We start from the raw sequence: 18,278 nt of genomic DNA, 5'->3' as shown, positions 1-18,278 counted from the left end.
TGGGAGGGTGGGGAGAGAAAAACGTTTTGAACTCCAGAATGACCCACCAAATGCACTTGGAATTGTCAGGGCATTGCTCAGCAATCTCATTTAGTGTTGCTGATTCTCACCAATATCCAAAACTACTGCTGACTAGCTGATAACAATAACTACTGGTAAGAAATAATATTGGCCTCCAATGGGAAAGAAGGAAGTCAATTTAGTCAATTCATTAAATAAGTCTCAGATTGGATTTTTCTTACCTTGCAGAGTCACCAACAGCAGCAGTTGGAGACTGCACAGAACGGGGCAATGAGTGACCTGAACAGGTTTGTCTTCAGTGGCAAAATTCAGAAATGCTGTGCTGAAGAAATCTGGGTTCATTTGCATTTACAAATGTCAAGTTTTCTGATACACAGAATCCCAGAATGGTTTGAGTTGGGAGGGATCTCAGAGCCCATCGAGTGCCAGCCCTGCCATGGCAGGGACACCTCCCACTGTCCCAGGCTGCTCCCAGCCCTGCCCAGCCTGGCCTTGGGCACTGCCAGGGATCCAGGGGCAGCCCCAGCTGCTCTGGGAAATCCATTCCAGGGAAGGATTCCATAATTCCTGAATCCCAATCTCCCACCCAGCCCTGCCCTGTGGCAGTGGGAGCCATTCCCTGTGTCCTGTCCCTGCAGGCCTTGTCCCCAGTCCCTCTGCAGCTCTCCTGGAGCCCCTTCAGGCCCCAAAAGGGGCTCTGAGGTGTCCCTGGAGCCTTCTCCTGTCCAGGTGAGCAGGCCCAGCTGTGCCAGGCTGGCTCAGAGCAGAGGGGCTCCAGCCCTGGCAGCATCTCCGTGGCTCCTCTGGCCTGGCTGCAGCAGCCCCACGTCCTCCTGCTGCTGCTGCCCAGGGCTGGACATGGTGCTCAAGGTGGGCTATGGACCCCCAGGCTTGAGCTTCTGTAAAAAGTTGAATCATAAAAAGTTCCTGATGTGTTTTTGTTTGCATGATGAGTTCAGTTCCATGTCCTGGATTAGCCTGCTGGGCACATTCTGTGGGGTTTGCTGATCTGAAGGGCTGTAAAACCTGAAAGCGTGGTGTACCAGCTTTTATTTCTTCATGCTTTTGTCTGATCTGCAATTAATTCTTAGCTTTCCATCAAGTTGGCTTCTCCACAACTCCAAAGTCATTACCTGACAGCTCAATTCCTCATTCATCTAATGCATGAAAAGAGCCCTGTGCTAATGGCTTCCCCCAAGGTGCCTCTTTCATGTCCTGCTGCAGGGCAGGAGCCTCTGAGGGTGCTGTGGCAGAGAAGGGGCTGAGGGATCACAGTGGGCCAGGCCTTGGGTGACCTCAGCTTGTGCCTGTGCTGCAGCTGTGGCACCAGGGTGACACTGAGCCTCCTCACCTTGAGCTGTCCCCCTGTGCTGTTCCCTCAGTCAGCGACTTTGTGGGATGATTGATCTCGGGCTGAGGTCATCTTTCAAGTTCCACATCTTGTCAATCTGTCTGGCTCCACCCACATGCAGTGATTCAGCTCCTGATGTGCTGAAATATTCCCTTTAGCCTTCCCACACAGAGTAAGGGCTTTTTTGTGATTCTGCTCGGAGCTGCAGCACCTCTTCTGTGCTCTGCTCCAAGCCTGTGCCTTCTGTGCTTGGAGAGCTGCAGAAAGTAGGGTTTGACCTCCTAAAGAGGAGAAGAACAGCTAGAATTGTTCTTTAAAAGTATTTTTTCCTCTAAATTTTGGATCCCATTTTATGGAATTTGGCTAATGTTGTCTGATTTAGAAAAATGGTAAAAAATACAGAGAGCAGCCCTGAGGGGAAGGACTTGGGCTGTTGGTGGGTGAGGGGCTCAGGCTGCCCCAGAAACCCCCCCTGTGCTGGGCTGAGCCCCAGCGTGGGCAGCAGGGCAGGGGGGGATTCTGCCCCTCTGCCCCTGGGCTCAGCTCAGACCCCACCTGCAGAGCTGCCCCAGCCCTGGGCAGCAGCAGCAGGAGGACGTGGGGCTGCTGCAGCCAGGCCAGAGGAGCCACGGAGATGCTGCCAGGGCTGGAGCCCCTCTGCTCTGAGCCAGCCTGGCACAGCTGGGCCTGCTCACCTGGACAGGAGAAGGCTCCAGGGACACCTCAGAGCCCCTTGTGGGGCCTGAAGGGGCTCCAGGAGAGCTGCAGAGGGACTGGGGACAAGGCCTGCAGGGACAGGACACAGGGAATGGCTCCCACTGCCACAGGGCAGGGCTGGATGGGAGATTGGGAATCAGGAATTGTGGAATCCATCCCTGGAATGGATTTCCCAGAGCAGCTGGGGCTGCCCCTGGATCCCTGGCAGTGCCCAAGGCCAGGCTGGGCAGGGCTGGGAGCAGCCTGGGACAGTGGGAGGTGTCCCTGCCATGGGAGGAGTGGCACTGGGTGGGATTTAGCCTCTCTTCCAACCCAAATCAGTCTGGGATGATTCTGTGAGAAATGTGGGGTTTTTTGGAGAGGGAGCAGGAGGGTTCCCCTGTCTGTGTTCACTAATCCCATGTTTAGTTGTGCATCTACAAAGGATGCTCTCTATTGCAGAATAAACATTCTAGCTCAGGCATTGTCACTTGTGCCATTGCACACTTGGCCTGGAGTGAGCAGCAGCTGCAGAGCTGTTCCTGAGGGAGTTGGAGCTGTGCTGGCACTGAGGCTCTGCTGAGCTTCTGTTGTTTTTTCTCTGTATTGGAAACCCCTGAATGGGCTGTGACACCTGGTGTGCTTCAGTCCAGTGTTCTGGAACCCCTGTCTGTACATGGGATTCTGTTCTTTTTGGGGACATCATTCTGTAGATTACACAATCCCACAATGGTTTGTGTTGGGAAGGACCTTACAGCCCACCCAGTGCCACCCCTGCCATGGTAGGGACACCTCCCACTGTCCCAGGCTGCTCCAACCCTGTCCAGCCTGGCCTTGGGCACTGCCAGGGATCCAGGGGCAGCCACAGCTTTAATGGTCAGACACCAAACTGTTACAGGTGCCACAAGCATCTGGGAATGACTTCTGCTGGGAGATGGGGAAGCACCTGGACAGATTTCCCTGGAAGCAGCAAGCTCCTTCTCTTTCCTCCTGTGTTTAGTGAAGTTGGTTCTACTGCATGGTCCTGTTCTGGTAACGAAGCAGAGTTGTGCTGAGCAACTTCCCTGCTTTGTAGACTCATTTCTTCTGTTAATGGAAGACACAAGGCTCTTTAAGAACTGCTAATTGCTCAGGTTAAAAAAACCCCAAAGGCTGCTCTGTGTCATGTGTGGAAGTCAGACTCTCAGAAGAAAGTGTGAGCTAGTTCTGCTGAAAATGGAACAGATCAGAGGCACAACATCTACAAACCAGGTTTGCCAAAGTGCTTAAAATAACAACTGGCAGTTTCCCTGGGTGTTGTTGGACTTGATGTAGAAATTTCCCAAAAGGACTGAGAGAGCAGAGACAGAAATGGCAGTGCTGGGAGTGCAGCTCCGGAGGGGGTTTGAAAGGGACTTGTCAGGGGCTTCAGAGCTGCTGATGTGGTGGCCTGGTGTGGCCAGGAGTGTGTTTGGTGTTGGAACTGCAGCGGGGACATCCCTGAGGAGCTGCTCAGGTCCCTGTGCAGCCCTCTTGGCCTGCTCAAGGTGCCTGGTGGAGTTACCAGACCCAGTGTTGGTCATGCCTGAGCTTCCCCCATTATCTGGGAACAAAAGGAGCTCAGCCAGGAGGAGTTGTACCCTTCTGTCTCAAGTTGTGGAAACCCCACTATTTTTAGCTGTTTCTACTTACTAGATTAAATATTTTGGGAAGTGAAGGACCGGACCAGAGGGGAGGGAATGTCTCAAGCTCAGATTTGGTTTTCCTGTGTCAGTCCCTGGAGGAGAAACTTCTCTCAATAGGTGCAAAACTGGCATGGAGCTATGCCAGGCCTTGGCATGGAGCTCAGGGCAAGGTTCTGCCCCCCGAGGCTGCTGGGCACTGCCCAGGCTGCCCAGGGAATGGTGCCAAGGCTGCCAGAGCTGCAGGAGCTCCCAGGGGTGCTCAGGGTGGGGGTGTTGGGGTGGCTGTGCAGGGACAGGGTTCCCTGAATATTTCAAGCTGAGATATTCCAGGATTCTGTGCAATAATCCTGGAGCCTGCCAGCTCTCTGAACAGCGCATGGCATGGAGAAGGCAGGTCTGGAGTGGGAGGATTCCCAGAGCTGTGCTGGTGCTGTTGGATCTGTGTAAGGAATTGGGATGGATATGGACACATCTCCATTAAATTGAGCTTTTTGGGGGGAAAACAGAAGTTATTCAGCTTTCTCTGCAACAGCCACAGAAGAAAAGGGCTGGTGGGAGTTTACAGCTGAGTCCTCTGGAGAGAAAGCAGGAGGAGAGGAAGAAGAGGCAAAGCAGGAGGAGAAGCAGCTTGTTAACTGTTTTCATTAAACTTTTTAGCATCTGGAAGATGATGAGTTAGTTGTCAGGTGAGAGGAGGGGAAAGAATTAAGGAGGCAGTTCCTGGTGGCTGTTACCTTGCTGGGAAGATCCCACAGAAGTTTCAGGTGTCCTTCTCAAAGTATCAGAAATTGTAATTCTGTCTCTAGAAGAGTCACAGAGCCAGCCCATGTGGCTTGTTTTGGGGCCATGGAGAAGCAAGAGTTAATGTTGCCTGGGATCTGAAATGGGAACAGAGTGGGTGGATTGAAGGGGGGGTCTAGCCCAGACACTGATGGTTCCTGCAATTAAAAACAATCCCAAGCCAAACGCTTGAATTAATCCTGAAGACAGTGATGGGGAAAGACAATTCTGTGTAAATGGGAAAATGAGACTTGAGTGTGGAGTGGGAATGTCTGGGCATGTGGGGTCCTGGGGGAGCTCGGAATTGCTCTGTGGTTTTCCAGGGAAGGAGAGTGCTGGGCCAACACGCTCAGGAAGGTTTTCTCAGGTCCTGGCTGTGGAAGGGCCCTGGGACAAAGGGTTTGGAGGCTGCTTGGCAGTGACCCATGGGGGGACACCCACGGCAGCAGGGACCTGCTGTGGTGACCCTGTGGGGAGGGTGATGGGGATCCCTGGGCTCGGGGGCTCCAGGCTGCTGAGAGTGAGCAGCAAAACTGGGGCTTGGAGCTGGATGGTCCCTTCCACCCCAGAGTGCTCTGTGAAACAGAAGCTGAAGATCCAAGGGGAAAGACAGATTTGATGTTTTCCTAAGTTTAGTAACCTGGCGAGAAGGAGGAATCCAGCGGTCCTGGTGCTCTGTCCCGAGTGCCTGGGAGGGGCGGGGGGAGCTGTGGCTGCCCGGTACCGGGGGTGCTGCCGCCGCTCCGCTCCCTGCGGCTCCCACCGACCCGCTCGCTCCCATCGCAGCGGTGGCACTGCCGGGCTGTCCCCGCCCGGTGCCTCCCGCCTCCCTCGGTGCTGGCGGCGCTTTTCAGGCACCGAGCCCCGCTCCGCGCTAGGAACAACCGAGTCTGAGCTGCGGATGGGGGAGGGCGGCGGTGCCGGGCCCCGGGGATGCTCGGGGCCCCGGGGATGCTCGAACACCTCGGGATGATCGACACCCGCCCCCCGTGATGGTCGGGGGTCCCTTTCGGATGCCCGGAAGCTCCCGGGATGCTCTGAACCACCTGCGACGCTGGGGTGTGTCTGGGATGCTCAGTACCCGCTGCAATATTAGGAGACCCCTCCGGGCACGCTCGGATCCCTCCCGGCATGTTCGGATCTCCCCTGGGATGCTCAGAACGCCTCAGCCATGCTTGGACCGCTCCCCTCCCCCTGCGATGCTCAGGGCCCACTTTTCCCCGTGCTCGGACCCCTCCGGACTGCTCAGAACCACCCAAATTCCCGGACCCCCCCCCCCAAATTCCCGACCCTCTCCCTGGGTCGCGGCTCCGGGGTGGGCGGGGCACAGAAGGGCGTGGCCCGGTGGGCGGGGCTCCTGCGGGGAGGGCCCCGGTCGGAAGGCGGGGCCATGTCGCGCATGCGCGCGGGGGGGACGGGCCTGCCCATCGCCGGGCGGGGCGGGGGGCGCAGGGAGGCGGCGGCGGCGGCCCCGGGCAGCGGCACCGCCCCGGCCCCGGCCCGCTGCGCTCGGCGCCCGCTCCGCGCCATGCCCGGCTCCATGTACCAGCCCGAGCCCGGGCAGCCGGCCCGCGGCCCGCCGCGCTGCCTCACCCTGCTCAGCCCGCCGCCGCCCGCCGGGCAGGAGCCGCCGCCGGAGCCCGAGCCCGGCCGGGAGCGGGAGGGGCCGCCGGGGCCGCCGGCGCAGGGCGAAGCCGCCGCGCTGAGGTTCGCCCTGGACCAGCTCTCGCTGCTGGGGCTGGAGGGCGCGGAGGAGCCGGCGGGGGGTGCGGGGCCGGGCGGCCTAAGGGAGCGGGAGCGCGGCGGCGGCGGCTCCCCGGTGCCGGCCCCCGCCCCGGCCGCGGGCGCCTTCGGCAGCCTGGCCCCGCCGCTGGGGCCGCCCGCGCTGCTGCCCGAGCCGCCGGCGAGCAGGAAGAAGAGCGTGAACATGACCGAGTGCGTGCCTGTGCCCAGCTCCGAGCACGTCGCCGAGATCGTGGGCCGGCAAGGTAACGCGGCGTGGGGACACGGCGGGACACGGGCACCCCCTCCCTCCCTCCCTCCCTCGCGCCGCCCGCCGCGATTTGGGGCAGTCTCGGGGCTTTGTCTCCCTGCGGAGGCGGAAACTTAACGGCGACACCGCCGCGGCCCCGAAAGTCGGCCGCGGGTCCCGGGAGCCGCGCTCCGCGCCGGTCCCAACGAACTGCCTGGAAATGGCAATTAAACTGGAAATTAAACTCCATCGGCCCGGCTGGGATAATGCCGGCTGCCCACGGAAAGTTCCCGGGAGCCACGCGAGGCCGTGGGAGCTGCCAGGACACGGAGCGAGGCAGGCGAGAGCTTTGCTTTCATTGTAGTTGTGCCTGTGCCCCCTCCCCTCCAGCTCCGTATCTCAGACCCGGCGTGTAAGCGGTGCCCCTTATCTCAGCCTTCGTTTACAAATCCTGCTGATAAATCCGATATAAATGGTCATTAACCCGCTCGTGGTGCTGGCCGGAGCTCCGCAGGCGGCCCCGGAGCCCCTCGCACCCACCTGTCACAAAGGGACGCCCCAGCCCCCGCCGGGTGGGTGTGCCTCGAGTGGGCTTTGTCTCCAGGACGTACCGAATAAACCAAACTTTCACCTGGAAAAATCAAAAAGAAAACACCCAGGGCGGAAGATTTAAGGAAAAAAAAAAAAAAAAAAAGGGAAAAGGAAGGGAGCTGCTGCCCGCAGGGATCCCGGCAGGAATCCCCTGGCAGGGAGCGTGACCTCGGGGCTGTTTTGCCCTTGTGGGCTCCGGCAGCCCTGCCCTGCCCTCGCCCGGCGGCTCCCAGCGCTCCGTGCCCGGGGGGCTGCGGCCCGGGGGTCGGGGGGCTTTTTTTCCAGGGGGGAAGCGGGGAGCTGGGCAGGCTCATTGTTCTCTTTGTTAGCCAGAGCCATGCTGTGATGAGCGCGGTGACATCATGCTCTGCGCTTCCCATTGGCCTGCGCTGCCTCCCAGCCGGCCCCGCTTCCCGGCCTCCCAACTTTCCGTGCCCCCCTCCGCGGTCCCGCCGCCCCGGCCGCGGCTCCCCCCGGGCTGCCGGACCCCGCCGGGCGCGGGGAGCGCCGGGGCAGAGCCGGGCAGCGGAGCGTGGCACCGCGCCCTGCTCCTCCTCCTCCTCCTCCCGGGCTGGATGAGACCTGGATTTGGTGGAACCGAAGCTGTGCCGGGCTGGGCTCTGCTGGGAGCCCGCTGGGAATGGCCGCGTTCGGCCCGGGAGCTGCCGCTCCGTGCCTGCCTTGCCCTGGGTATTCCGGTGCTGTGAGACCCCGGTGCTGCCTTCCAGCACCCCGAGGAGCTCGGGGCACAGCCAGGTACCTCGGTGGAGTTTGGGTGCTCGCTAAGCTCCGTGAGCTCGTGAAACTTATTTAAAAAATACTGCCGAAGAAATTATTATATTGGCTTGAGGAGGGTGCTGGAGATAACTGAGGCCGGCTGTGAGCTGGAGCTCCCTGCTGCAGCCGCAGCCCCTGGGCAGGAACAGCCTTCACCCTTCTCCAGGGTTTCCCTTTGTGTTTGCTGCCCCTCTCCTGCTCTTGGCCTGCCGGGATGCTGGGGAACCCCCTAGTCTGGGTATTTGCTGAGGAGGGGCACTCAGCACCCTCGGTCCCACCGTGGGATGGGCAGTGGGCAGCACGGGGCTGGCAGCAGTGCCTTTGTGCTCCAGCTGCTCTCTGCCTCTGGCAGCTGGATTACAGCATCCCGCTCAGGTGTAGCCTGAGCAATACCGAGTTTATTCCTCAGGGCTCAAAGTGAGCAGAGCCCTTCTCACTCACCCTGAGCAATACTGAGTTTATTCCTCAGGGCTCACACCAAGCAGAGCCCTTCTCACTCACCCTGTGCTCCTCTCCCTCCACACCTTCTTGTTCCCATGGCCCCCCTGTGAGTCTCCCTCAGCTTTGGGAGCCCCGTGGCAGTGAGGTCAGGCTGTAGAGCTGAGCCTTGGGGTGTTTGGCTGGACCATCAGCATCGTGGTCACAAAGTGTGCCCTGCCGGTGACACTGCAGGGCTGGGTTGGGTCACCCAGACCATGCCCCTGTCACTCCTGTCTTTCCCTCACTGCCCAGCCTAGTCGTGACCCAAGGAGCAGAAATCTGTGGTGCTGCCATGCCTGGAACATAGGAAGGGATGAAGATGTGCGTGTTGGTGCCCTGGAAGGGGCTGGAGTCGGGACAAGGCTCAGGATCTCACTTTAGGGCTCTTTGAGACCTGTCCTGTTTTGCCCAGACCTGGCTGCTGTGGCACGTGGGGACAGGGAGGTCCTGGCAGCCAGGACCAGCACATGGATGTCCTGTCCTGTCCTGTCCTGTCCTGTGCAGGCTGGGATGGGACACTGTGCAGGCACTTGGACACAACTTCTCCTACTTCTTTTCTTCAGTTTCTCTCCTTCAGATGCCCTAATTTAACCCTTTCACACAGGAGCAGCAGCAGCCCATCAGGTAAATCTTTGTTCTGTAAATCAGATTGTCATTTCCTTCCCTGAGCTGGAGGAGTGTTTATCACGAGCCGGGGATGGATTGGCATCAGTGGCACCACGGAGCAGCATCTGCCAGCCAAGATCTGGGGCTGCTCATTACAGCTGGGACCTGGGGTTCTTCTTCCCCTGCCCACACGGGTCTGGTGGGATTCCCTGGTTGTGCCTGTGCCAGCCCATTCCTGACTCCTGCTGTGGGAGTGACCATCTCCACTAAGTGCTGTGGCACCAACTGGAGCAGTGTGGGCTCCTTTTGCCATCCAGCAGAGAGAGCCTTGGGGATAACAGGGGTCACCAGGAGCACAGGCAGGGTTGGAGCTGCCCTGACTCTGGCACTGGGCACTGTGCTGCTGTGGATTCCTGCTGTGCCAGCTTTGGAGGGGCATTTCCACCAGGTGCCTGCCAGGGGATGGAGCCACAGCTCCTCTCCCCATCTGTGACACCTGGGGACTGTCACAGCTCTGCAGGAGGAAAGTTGCTGTTTATAGAAGATGCTGGGATGCTCAGAGGGTAAATCCAGGGATGATGGCACATGGCACCTCTCCTCACTGCCATTCCCGTGCTGAGAGATGCACAGGGTGACCCTGGGCCCCTCTGGGCCAGCCTGGGCACCCCTAACCTCACCATGGCTCACAGGGGTGCAAGGAATCCTCTCCTTTCAGAGCCTGTCTCCTTTGGGCTGCTGCTCCCTGCTGTCTCCTGGCAGGGCCCTGTCCCTGGAGGCACCTGGCCCATCTTCCTTGGCTGCCTCCTCCCAGCTGGGTCCCAGCAGAGCTGGGAGCTCCTGAGCTTGGTCACACAGATGGATGTGGCTGCTGAGGGATCTGATCTGCCTGTGCATCTGAGAGCTGGCCCTGGCTGCACACTGTGTGCCAAGGAGAGCAGCCCAGCCTCCCTGCCCCTCTCCAGTGTCTGGAGAAGGAGCCAGGGTGGGATGTGCTGGATTCCTGCAGCAGGGCTGAGCTCTGTGTGCAGAGTTTGGGAGCGCTCAGCAAGGGCAGAGGAGCTGTGCTGGGGGTGCAGCATTTTCTTCTCCACGCCTGGCCCCTGTCCTTTGCCATCCTCTGGGGACCAAAGGGGACCAGGAGCTCCAGAACTCTGGATCTGTCCTTGGGGTGGGACATTGGTAATTTCTGACAAGGAACAGAATCCAGGGAATTCTCCCCAGGATAATGTGGATCAGGAGATGCTGCAGAGCTGGGGAAGAGGAACAGCCATGGCTGAGGCACCAGAGGGTTCCTGTGACAGACACCATCCTCCTGCCTGCTGCCATCAGAGGCTGCTCCAGAAAAGCTCTGCTGGTGCTTTTTGGGTTTTATCACTCAGAGCTGGCACTGCCAGCACAGAGCCCCTTGGTGACACAGAAGGGGATGTGCTCTGGAAGGGGATGAGCTGCTCTGTCCTCGTGGCAGGAGGATCCTGCTGTGGGAGCAGAGGCTGCCTGTGCTGTGCTGGGGTCAGGTGTGGATGAGCTGTGTGGATCCATCCCTGGAGCACAGGGGATGGATGGAGAGGCCCTGCCCAGCCCTCTCCCAGGGCTGTGCTGCTCCTCATGGGCTCCTGCAGTGCTCTCAGCCCTGATGTGCCTGGGGCTGCTCACAGAGCCAGGTTTGCTGTGGTGATGCCCAGTGAGGGTGTCCAGGGAGAGCAGCTGCCTCTCCTGCCTCCATCAGCACATTATCCTGGGGAGAATTCCCTGGATTCTGTTCCCTGTCAGAAATTACCCATGTCCCATCCAAAGGCAGCTGGGATGGGTTCAGCCTGGGCAGTTTTGCAGAGTGGAGAGAAATGGGAGCTCTGTGGGATGGGGAGAGGGTGAAAGAGGAGGAGGGCATGGAGCTGAGGCAGAGTTTGGGAGGAGTGTCCTGCTCACGCCCAGGCACAGCTGGGCCTGGTGGCACTGGAGGGGGTGACACCTCTGGAACGACACTTGGACACCTCAGGAATGCTGGGGTTTGCTGGCAGAGTGTGGCCATTGGGTGTCAGGATGAGTTTGTGCCCTCAGGGATGTAACAGCAGCTGAGCCACCCTCACCCAGGCCCTGGTGTTCTCTGTGTGGTGTTTCTGCTGCAGCTGCTGGGGCTGAAGTGTCCCTGGTCTGTCCCCTCTATCCTCTCATTTCAGACTGTTTTATTTGGACCTTTAGAACCACTTTGGTGGAGACTTGCAGCCCAGTCTGGCATTTTTTGTTCTGCTCTGCACCCCTTGGCCAGGGCAATGTGTGGGTGCCACCTGCAGCTGCTGGGCTGAGCCCTGGCACTGCCTGGCCTGGAGCTCAGCAGCGTTTCCAGGCAGCTCCAGGTCCTTTCCAGAGCCCCCTTGGGCATGGCCCTGCTCCTGCAGCAGCTTCACAGGGATGTGGCCATCCAGGAAGGAGTCACACCATGCTGGGGTGGAGCTTTGCAGGGACTCATCTGAAATGCCTTGTGCTGCTCCAGATCATTCCCAGTACAAGAAAGATGTGGAGCTGCAGGAGCCAGGCCAGGGGAGCCACGGAGATGCTGCCAGGGCTGGAGCCCCTCTGCTCTGAGCCAGCCTGGCACAGCTGGGCCTGCTCACCTGGACAGGAGAAGGCTCCAGGGACACCTCAGAGCCCCTTTTGGGGCCTGAAGGGGCTCCAGGAGAGCTGCAGAGGGACTGGGGACAAGGCCTGCAGGGACAGGACACAGGGAATGGCTCCCACTGCCACAGGGCAGGGCTGGGTGGGAGACTGGGAATCAGGAATTGTTCCCTGGCAGGGTGGGCAGTTGGGTTTCTGTAGCAGTGAGGTTACAGGGGTGGTTTCTGTGAGCCAGAAGCTCCTCCTGTCTCCACAGAACCAACTCAGCCAGCTCCACGATGGATCTGGCACTGGGCAAGGCCCAGCCCAGCAAAGATGGCAGGGACACCTTGGGATCACGGGTTTAAGAAGGAAGAAAGGTCTTGAGCAGCTGTAATTGGGCCTAGAGCAGAGCAGGGTTAGAACCTGTCAGAAGCAGCTCTGCAGACACCCAGGGCAGGGCAGGAGCTGAGATTCCCCTGAGGCCTCCAGGAAAACCATGATGGAGGCCATGGAAGCCCACAGGGGTGCAGATGCACCTGCATCTACAGGGAATGCTGTGAGCCTGAGGGGGGCCTGAGCTGGAGCAGGGTCCTGGCAGGGACCTGCAGACCCCTGAAGAGAGGAGCCCACGCTGGAGCAGCTCTGCTGGAAGCACTTGGGACCCTGAGGGGACCCAGCTGGGACAGGGTGTGGAGAGCTGGAGGGACCTGTGTCCCCTGGGAGGGACCCCACACTGGGGCAGGGCTCCAGCTCCTCTCCCTGAGCAGCAGCAGGAACAAGGTGAGGACTGTGATCCCCATTGCACCTCCCTGTACTGCTGGAGGGCACAGGGAGAGCCCAGGAAGGAGGGAGGGGGAAGGGGAAGGGATTTTAAAGATCTGTTTTACTTCTCATGGTCCTGCTCTGATTTTGTTAATAATAAATTCAATTAGTACCCCCTAGCTGAGTCTGTTTTACCCTTGTCCATTTGGTTGAGGAATCTCCCCCTGCCCTTATCTCAACCCATGTTGAAAATACAACTCTTGTGTATTTTCCCTCCCCTGTCCACTTGTGGAGGACAGTGATGGAGCAGCTTTGGGGGTGCCTGGAACCAGCCAGAGTGAACCCAGTACAGTGAGAGAGGCTGTGGCTGCCCCTGGATCCCTGGCAGTGCCCAATGCCAGCCTGGACAGGGCTGGGAGCAGCCTGGGACAGTGGGAGGTGTCCCTGCCATGGCAGGGGTGGCACTGGATGGGCTTTAACATCCCCTCCAACCCAAACCATTCAGGGATTCTGTGCCTCAGCCAGGGCTGGAATGGCACAAGAAGCTGAGGCAGGTCTGTCCCAAGCAGGGGAATCAGCACAGGCTGTCCAGCAGAGCAGAGGGGGAGCAGGGGCTGAGCTGCAATCCCTAAACCTTGGGGATGACAAGAAGTAAAAACCTGTCCCAGTCAGTGGTGTCACAGCCAGGCTCTGTGGCACCACCAGGCCCTGCCAGGTGGGTTCATGGCTGGGCACGCAGAGCAGCAATGGCCCAGGGACTGGGGCAGGGCAGAACCATCCAAGGTGGCATTTACTGGAGCCATTGCCATGTGCCAGCTCCTGCAGGGCTGTCCTGGGAGAGGCACCTGCAACTCCCACGTTCCCCTCCCAGATGTATCCTGGTGCTGCTGCAGGATCTGCCCCTGCTGCACTGCTGGCCAAAGCAGGACAAGCCCAGGGCAGTGGGAGGAGGCTCTGCTGAGCCTCCCACGGGCACCAGCTCATGCCCAAGGTCCCAGATTCATCCTCTGCAGCATCACAGAGCCATGGGATATCTCAGCTTGGAAGGGACCCACAGGGATGTCCCTGCTCAGCCACCCCAACACCCCCACCCTGAGCAGCCCTGAGAGCTCCTGGAGCTCTGGCAGCCTTGGCACCAGTAAAACAGATCTTTAAAATCCTTTCCCCTTCCCCCTCCCTCCTTCCTGGGCTCTCCCTGTGCCCTCCAGCAGTACAGGGAGGTGCAATGGGGATCACAGTCCTCACCTTGTTCCTGCTGCTGCTCAGGGAGAGGAGCTGGAGCCCTGCCCCAGTGTGGGGTCCCTCCCAGGGGACACAGGTCCCTCCAGCTCTCCACACCCTGTCCCAGCTGGGTCCCCTCAGGGTCCCAAGTGCTTCCAGCAGAGCTGCTCCAGCATGGGCTCCTCTCTCCAGGGGTGTGCAGGTCCCTGCCAGGACCCTGCTCCAGCTCAGGCCCCCCTCAGGCTCACAGCATTCCCTGTAGATGCAGGTGCATCTGCACCCCTGTGGGCTTCCATGGCCTCCATCATGGTTTTCCTGGAGGCCTCAGGGGAATCTCAGCTCCTGCCCCTGCTCCTGCCCTGCCCTGGGTGTCTGCAGAGCTGCTTCTGACAGGTTCTAACCCTGCTCTGTCCTAGGCCCAATTACAGCTGCTCAAGACCTTTCTTCCTTCTTAAACCCGTGATCCCAAGGTGTCCCTGCCATCTTTGCTGGGCTGGGCCTTGCCCAGTGCCAGATCCATCGTGGAGCTGGCTGAGTTGGTTCTGTGGAGACAGGGAGAGCTTCTGGCTCACAGAAACCACCCCTGTAACCTCACTGCTACAGAAACCCAACTGCCCACCCTGCCAGGGAGCAATTCCTGATTCCCAGTCTCCCACCCAGCCCTGCCCTGTGGCAGTGGGAGCCATTCCCTGTGTCCTGTCCCTGCAGGCCTTGTCCCCAGTCCCTCTGCAGCTCTCCTGGAGCCCCTTCAGGCCCCAAAAGGGGCTCTGAGGTGTCCCTGGAGCCTTCTCCTGTCCAGGTGAGCAGGCCCAGCTGTGCCAGGCTGGCTCAGAGCAGAGGGGCTCCAGTCCTGGAGCATCTCTGGCCTCTCTCCAGCAGCTCTGCATCTTTCATGTGCTGAGGCCCTTGAGCCTTCCAGGCCTTTCCTTCTCCAGCCTCACAGCTGGAAGAGCAGCCCTGCCCTTCCTCAGGGAGCGTCTGGGAAGAGGAGGAGGGGAAGGAAGGAGTGCCCTGAGCCAGCCAGGCCCTTGCAGCTGCCTGGCTGTGCCCGGAGGAGCCGAGCTGTTCATCCACAGGGATCTGAGCAGCCTCTGCCATGGCCAGGGACCAGCACCCTCCATCCCTGCTGGCCCCCAGCTCTGTGCTGGGTGCCCTGCAAAGCTCAGGGCTGGCAGGGGACAGAGGGGTCCCTCACTGCTGTGTGCCAGTGCTCACTGAGCTCAGCTTGGTTAAGCTGTGCCTGGTTTGCAGAGACTTAATTGGGAGTGGATGCAATTAGGGCTGGGGGTGCAGGGAGTGGGGCTGGGCTGGCAGCCACAGTGGGGCAGAGCAGAGGGGTCCTGGAGGAGAGCTGGAGCCTTCTGCAGCCCCAGGGGAGAGCAGGAGCCTTTGGCTGGATGGTGCTGCCAGGACCCACGGCCAGAGCTCAGGTGGGCCAGGGTTGTGCCCAGGTCTGCACAGGGCCAAGGCAGAGCTGCAGCCCCATCTTGCAATCCCACAGGCAGCCGTGGGCAGCTGTGCCTGCTGAATCACGTTCCTCCTGCAGGGGAAGCAGGACTTTCCAGAACAGGGAGAGCCCTGGGAGCACCCCTGCCCCAGCCCAGCACGGGGGATCCCATGGGGGACATGAGGGGAGGGGGTGGCTGTGTCCTGTGTCCCCACCTGGGCAGGGTCCAGCTCCCCTGTCCTTCCAGGAGTGAATCCAGGGCTGTTCCTCAGGTTCTGCTGCTGGCTCAGAGGTGTCATAGACCTGCAGGATCCAAACAGCCTTTTCCTTCCTTTCCATCTTGACATCTTTATTCTCTTTGTACCTCCTTAAACACCTCTGGAGTGAATCCAGCTTCTCCCCTGCTCAGTGGCCCTGATGGTGCCCCCATGGCTGCCTGCCCTGGCACCTCTGCCCACGCCTGTGCCAGCCCTCTGGAGCAGGGCTGCAGGCTGCATCCTGCTGATCCCCAGCCCCTGAGGGTCACAACAGTGCCAGGGGCTGGGAGGAGCCAGGGCAGCCCCCAGCACTGACCATGAGCCCCCATCTGCCTCAGAGGCAAGAGGGACCCTGCTCTCCAAGGGTGTCCATGCTGCAGGTGCAGAGCCAGAGGGACCTGCTAGTTCCTTCTTGTTCCTGCTGGTTCCTTCTGGTTCTTGCTGGTTCCTGCTGGCTCTTGCTGGTTCCTGCCGGTTCTTGCTGGTTCCCGCTGGTTCCTTTGGGTTCTTGCTGGTTCCTTCTGGTTCCTGCTGGTCCTTTCTGGTACCTGCTGGTTCTTGCTGATTCTTGCTGGTTCCTACTGGTTCCTGCTGGTTCCTGCCGGTTCCTAGTGGTTCTTGCTGGTTCCTGGTGGTTCCTGCTGGTCTATTGTATCCCCACCCTGGGTGAGCAGAGGGTCACTGTGAGCCCCAGCATTGATGTGTCATTTTTCCCCCTTCCCCTTTTCCTGCAGGCTGCAAAATCAAAGCCCTGCGTGCCAAGACCAACACGTACATCAAGACACCAGTCAGGGGTGAGGAGCCCGTGTTCATCGTCACGGGCAGGAAGGAGGACGTGGAGATGGCCAAGCGCGAGATCCTCTCGGCCGCCGAGCACTTCTCCATGATCCGGGCCACGCGCAACAAAGTCAACGGGCTGACGGGGGCCTTGCAGGGGCCCCCCAACCTGCCGGGCCAGACCACCATCCAGGTGAGGGTCCCCTACCGCGTGGTGGGGCTGGTGGTGGGACCCAAGGGCGCCACCATCAAGCGCATCCAGCAGCAGACGCACACGTACATCGTGACGCCCAGCCGGGACAAGGAGCCCGTGTTCGAGGTGACGGGCATGCCCGAGAACGTGGACCGGGCGCGCGAGGAGATCGAGGCACACATCACCATGAGGACAGGCTCCTTCATCGACGTCAACGCCGACAACGACTTCCACTCCAACGGCACCGACGTCTGCCTGGAGCTGCAGGGCGGCGCGGCCGCCCCCTGGGCCAAGGCCCCGCACCCGGCCCAGCGCCCGCCGGCCGCGCTGCGCAACGACAGCCTGAGCTCGCTGGGCAGCGGCTCCACCGAGTCCTTCTACAGCGGGCGCGTGGCGGCCGCCAGCCCCACCAGCCCCTACAGCACCTTCAGCGAGCCCCCGGCCCCGCTGGGCTCCGACGAGTGCGACTTCGGCTTCGACTTCCTGGCCCTCGACCTCACCACGCCCACCACCACCATCTGGTCGCCCTTCGAGCGCTCGGGCAACCCCCTGCAGGCCTTCAGCAGCTGCTCCTCCATCAACAGCTCGCAGAGACGCAACAGCGGCCCGGCCACGCCGCGCCACTCGCCCACGCTGCCCGAGAGCGGGGCGGCGGGGCTGGAGCACCCCTCGGCGCGGCGCATCCCCAGCGACCCCGCCGGCGCGCTGGCCTGGCTGCCCGCACAGGGCTCACTCTCCTCCTTCTCCAACAGCACCGGCTACTCCTCCTCCTCCTCGCTGCCCGGCAGCATCTCGGCCGCCTCGGGCTCGCCCACCGACTCGAGCAGCTCGGACGGGCACCGCAAGAGCTCGCGGGAGTGCATGGTGTGCCTGGAGAGCGAGGTGATGGCCGCGCTGGTGCCCTGCGGCCACAACCTGTTCTGCATGGAGTGCGCCCTGCGCATCTGCGGCCGGGCGCAGCCGCAGTGCCCCGCGTGCCACGTGCCCGCCACCCAAGCCATCCACATCTTCTCCTAGCGCGGGGGCTCGCCCGGGGCGCCCCCTCCACCCCAACACCACGGCGTTTTAAGGACTTTCTACTGTTGAAATCGAGCTTTTTATTTAATACCAGATGCGATGGGCGCAGGGGCGGGAGGGGGGCGAGGCGGCGGCCGGAGGCGCAGAGGGCACGGCGGGCACGGCGGGCGGGGGGAGGCCGAGAGGGGGGTCGGGAGGGTGGGGGCCGAGGGGCCGAAGAAGAAGAAGAAGAAGAAGAAGAAGATGAGGATGATGAGGATGAGGAAAGAGGGGCGTGAATTCCGCGAGGAGGAAACTCCGATGTTTACAGAATAGCTTTAACTCTTCACCTGGCTGTGGGGCTGGGGAGGGAGCCCGGCTGTTCTCCACCAGTCCTTCCCAAATACCAGTATTCCGTTTGCAAACTGAAATAACCAGAAAGAAAAGGTCCGGTTGCACTTTTTATTTTAGGACACGCAAGGGTTGTCTTTTATTTTTTTAAAATCATTCTATTATTATTATAATAATTTTTTTTGTGGTTCTTTTTGTATGTAGGTTTTTTTTTTTTTGGATGATTCTCAGTGGTTCTATAAATATATATATATATTTTTTTTTTCTGTAATGCAGGTCTATCTTGTATTTTGCCAATGTGAAAACTGCCCAGAAATGTGTGATGTGAGGTCAGGAAGTTGTGGAATGGAGGGGGCACAGTTAACACAACATGTCACAAAAAAACCAGACAGATTTCTATCTTCACTTTATTTTGGGGTTAGTTTGGGGGTTTTTTTGGGGGCTTTTCTTTTTTTTTTTTTTTTTTTTCCTTAGGTTTCTTTGTTTTTGTTTTATTTTTTTATTTTTTACCTCTTTATGTATATGTAGGGAATTTATAGGAAAATATGTACTTTATTGAATAAATTTTAAAAACTAAAATATATTTTATTTTAAAAAGAAAATAACGGACCTTTAACCTTACATGGCTAAAGTACTGATTATATATTTGCTGAGCTGACTTGACGGTTATGAAAATTGTATCAAGAGTTTTATTTTTTGACTTCAAAGCCTTCTTAATAAAGACTTTTTACTATATATGAA

General features: G+C 59.3%; 1 protein-coding gene and 1 long non-coding RNA gene across 2 annotated transcripts in view; one reads left to right on the top strand and one right to left on the bottom strand.

Moving 5' to 3' along the window:
• The window catches only part of LOC141725333 (uncharacterized), a 14,719-nt gene extending 7,119 nt beyond the window's left edge, over positions 1 to 7,600 (bottom strand). The window contains exons 1-2 of the long non-coding RNA XR_012577192.1: positions 7,025 to 7,600; positions 4,467 to 4,610 (exon numbers count right to left, since the gene is read on the bottom strand). This is a non-coding gene — a long non-coding RNA (uncharacterized LOC141725333). The remainder of the gene's footprint in view (positions 1 to 4,466; positions 4,611 to 7,024) is intronic.
• Positions 5,888 to 18,278, top strand: MEX3D (mex-3 RNA binding family member D). The gene is made up of 2 exons (XM_074528493.1): positions 5,888 to 6,500; positions 15,955 to 18,278. Exons 1-2 carry the CDS (start codon positions 5,903 to 5,905, stop codon positions 17,205 to 17,207), a joined length of 1,851 nt encoding a protein of 616 aa, XP_074384594.1. The 5' UTR covers positions 5,888 to 5,902; the 3' UTR covers positions 17,208 to 18,278.

This window comes from Zonotrichia albicollis, chromosome 29, assembly GCF_047830755.1.
Source record: "Zonotrichia albicollis isolate bZonAlb1 chromosome 29, bZonAlb1.hap1, whole genome shotgun sequence".
NCBI lineage: Eukaryota > Metazoa > Chordata > Aves > Passeriformes > Passerellidae > Zonotrichia > Zonotrichia albicollis.
This window is presented reverse-complemented; position numbering and strand designations above follow the sequence as displayed.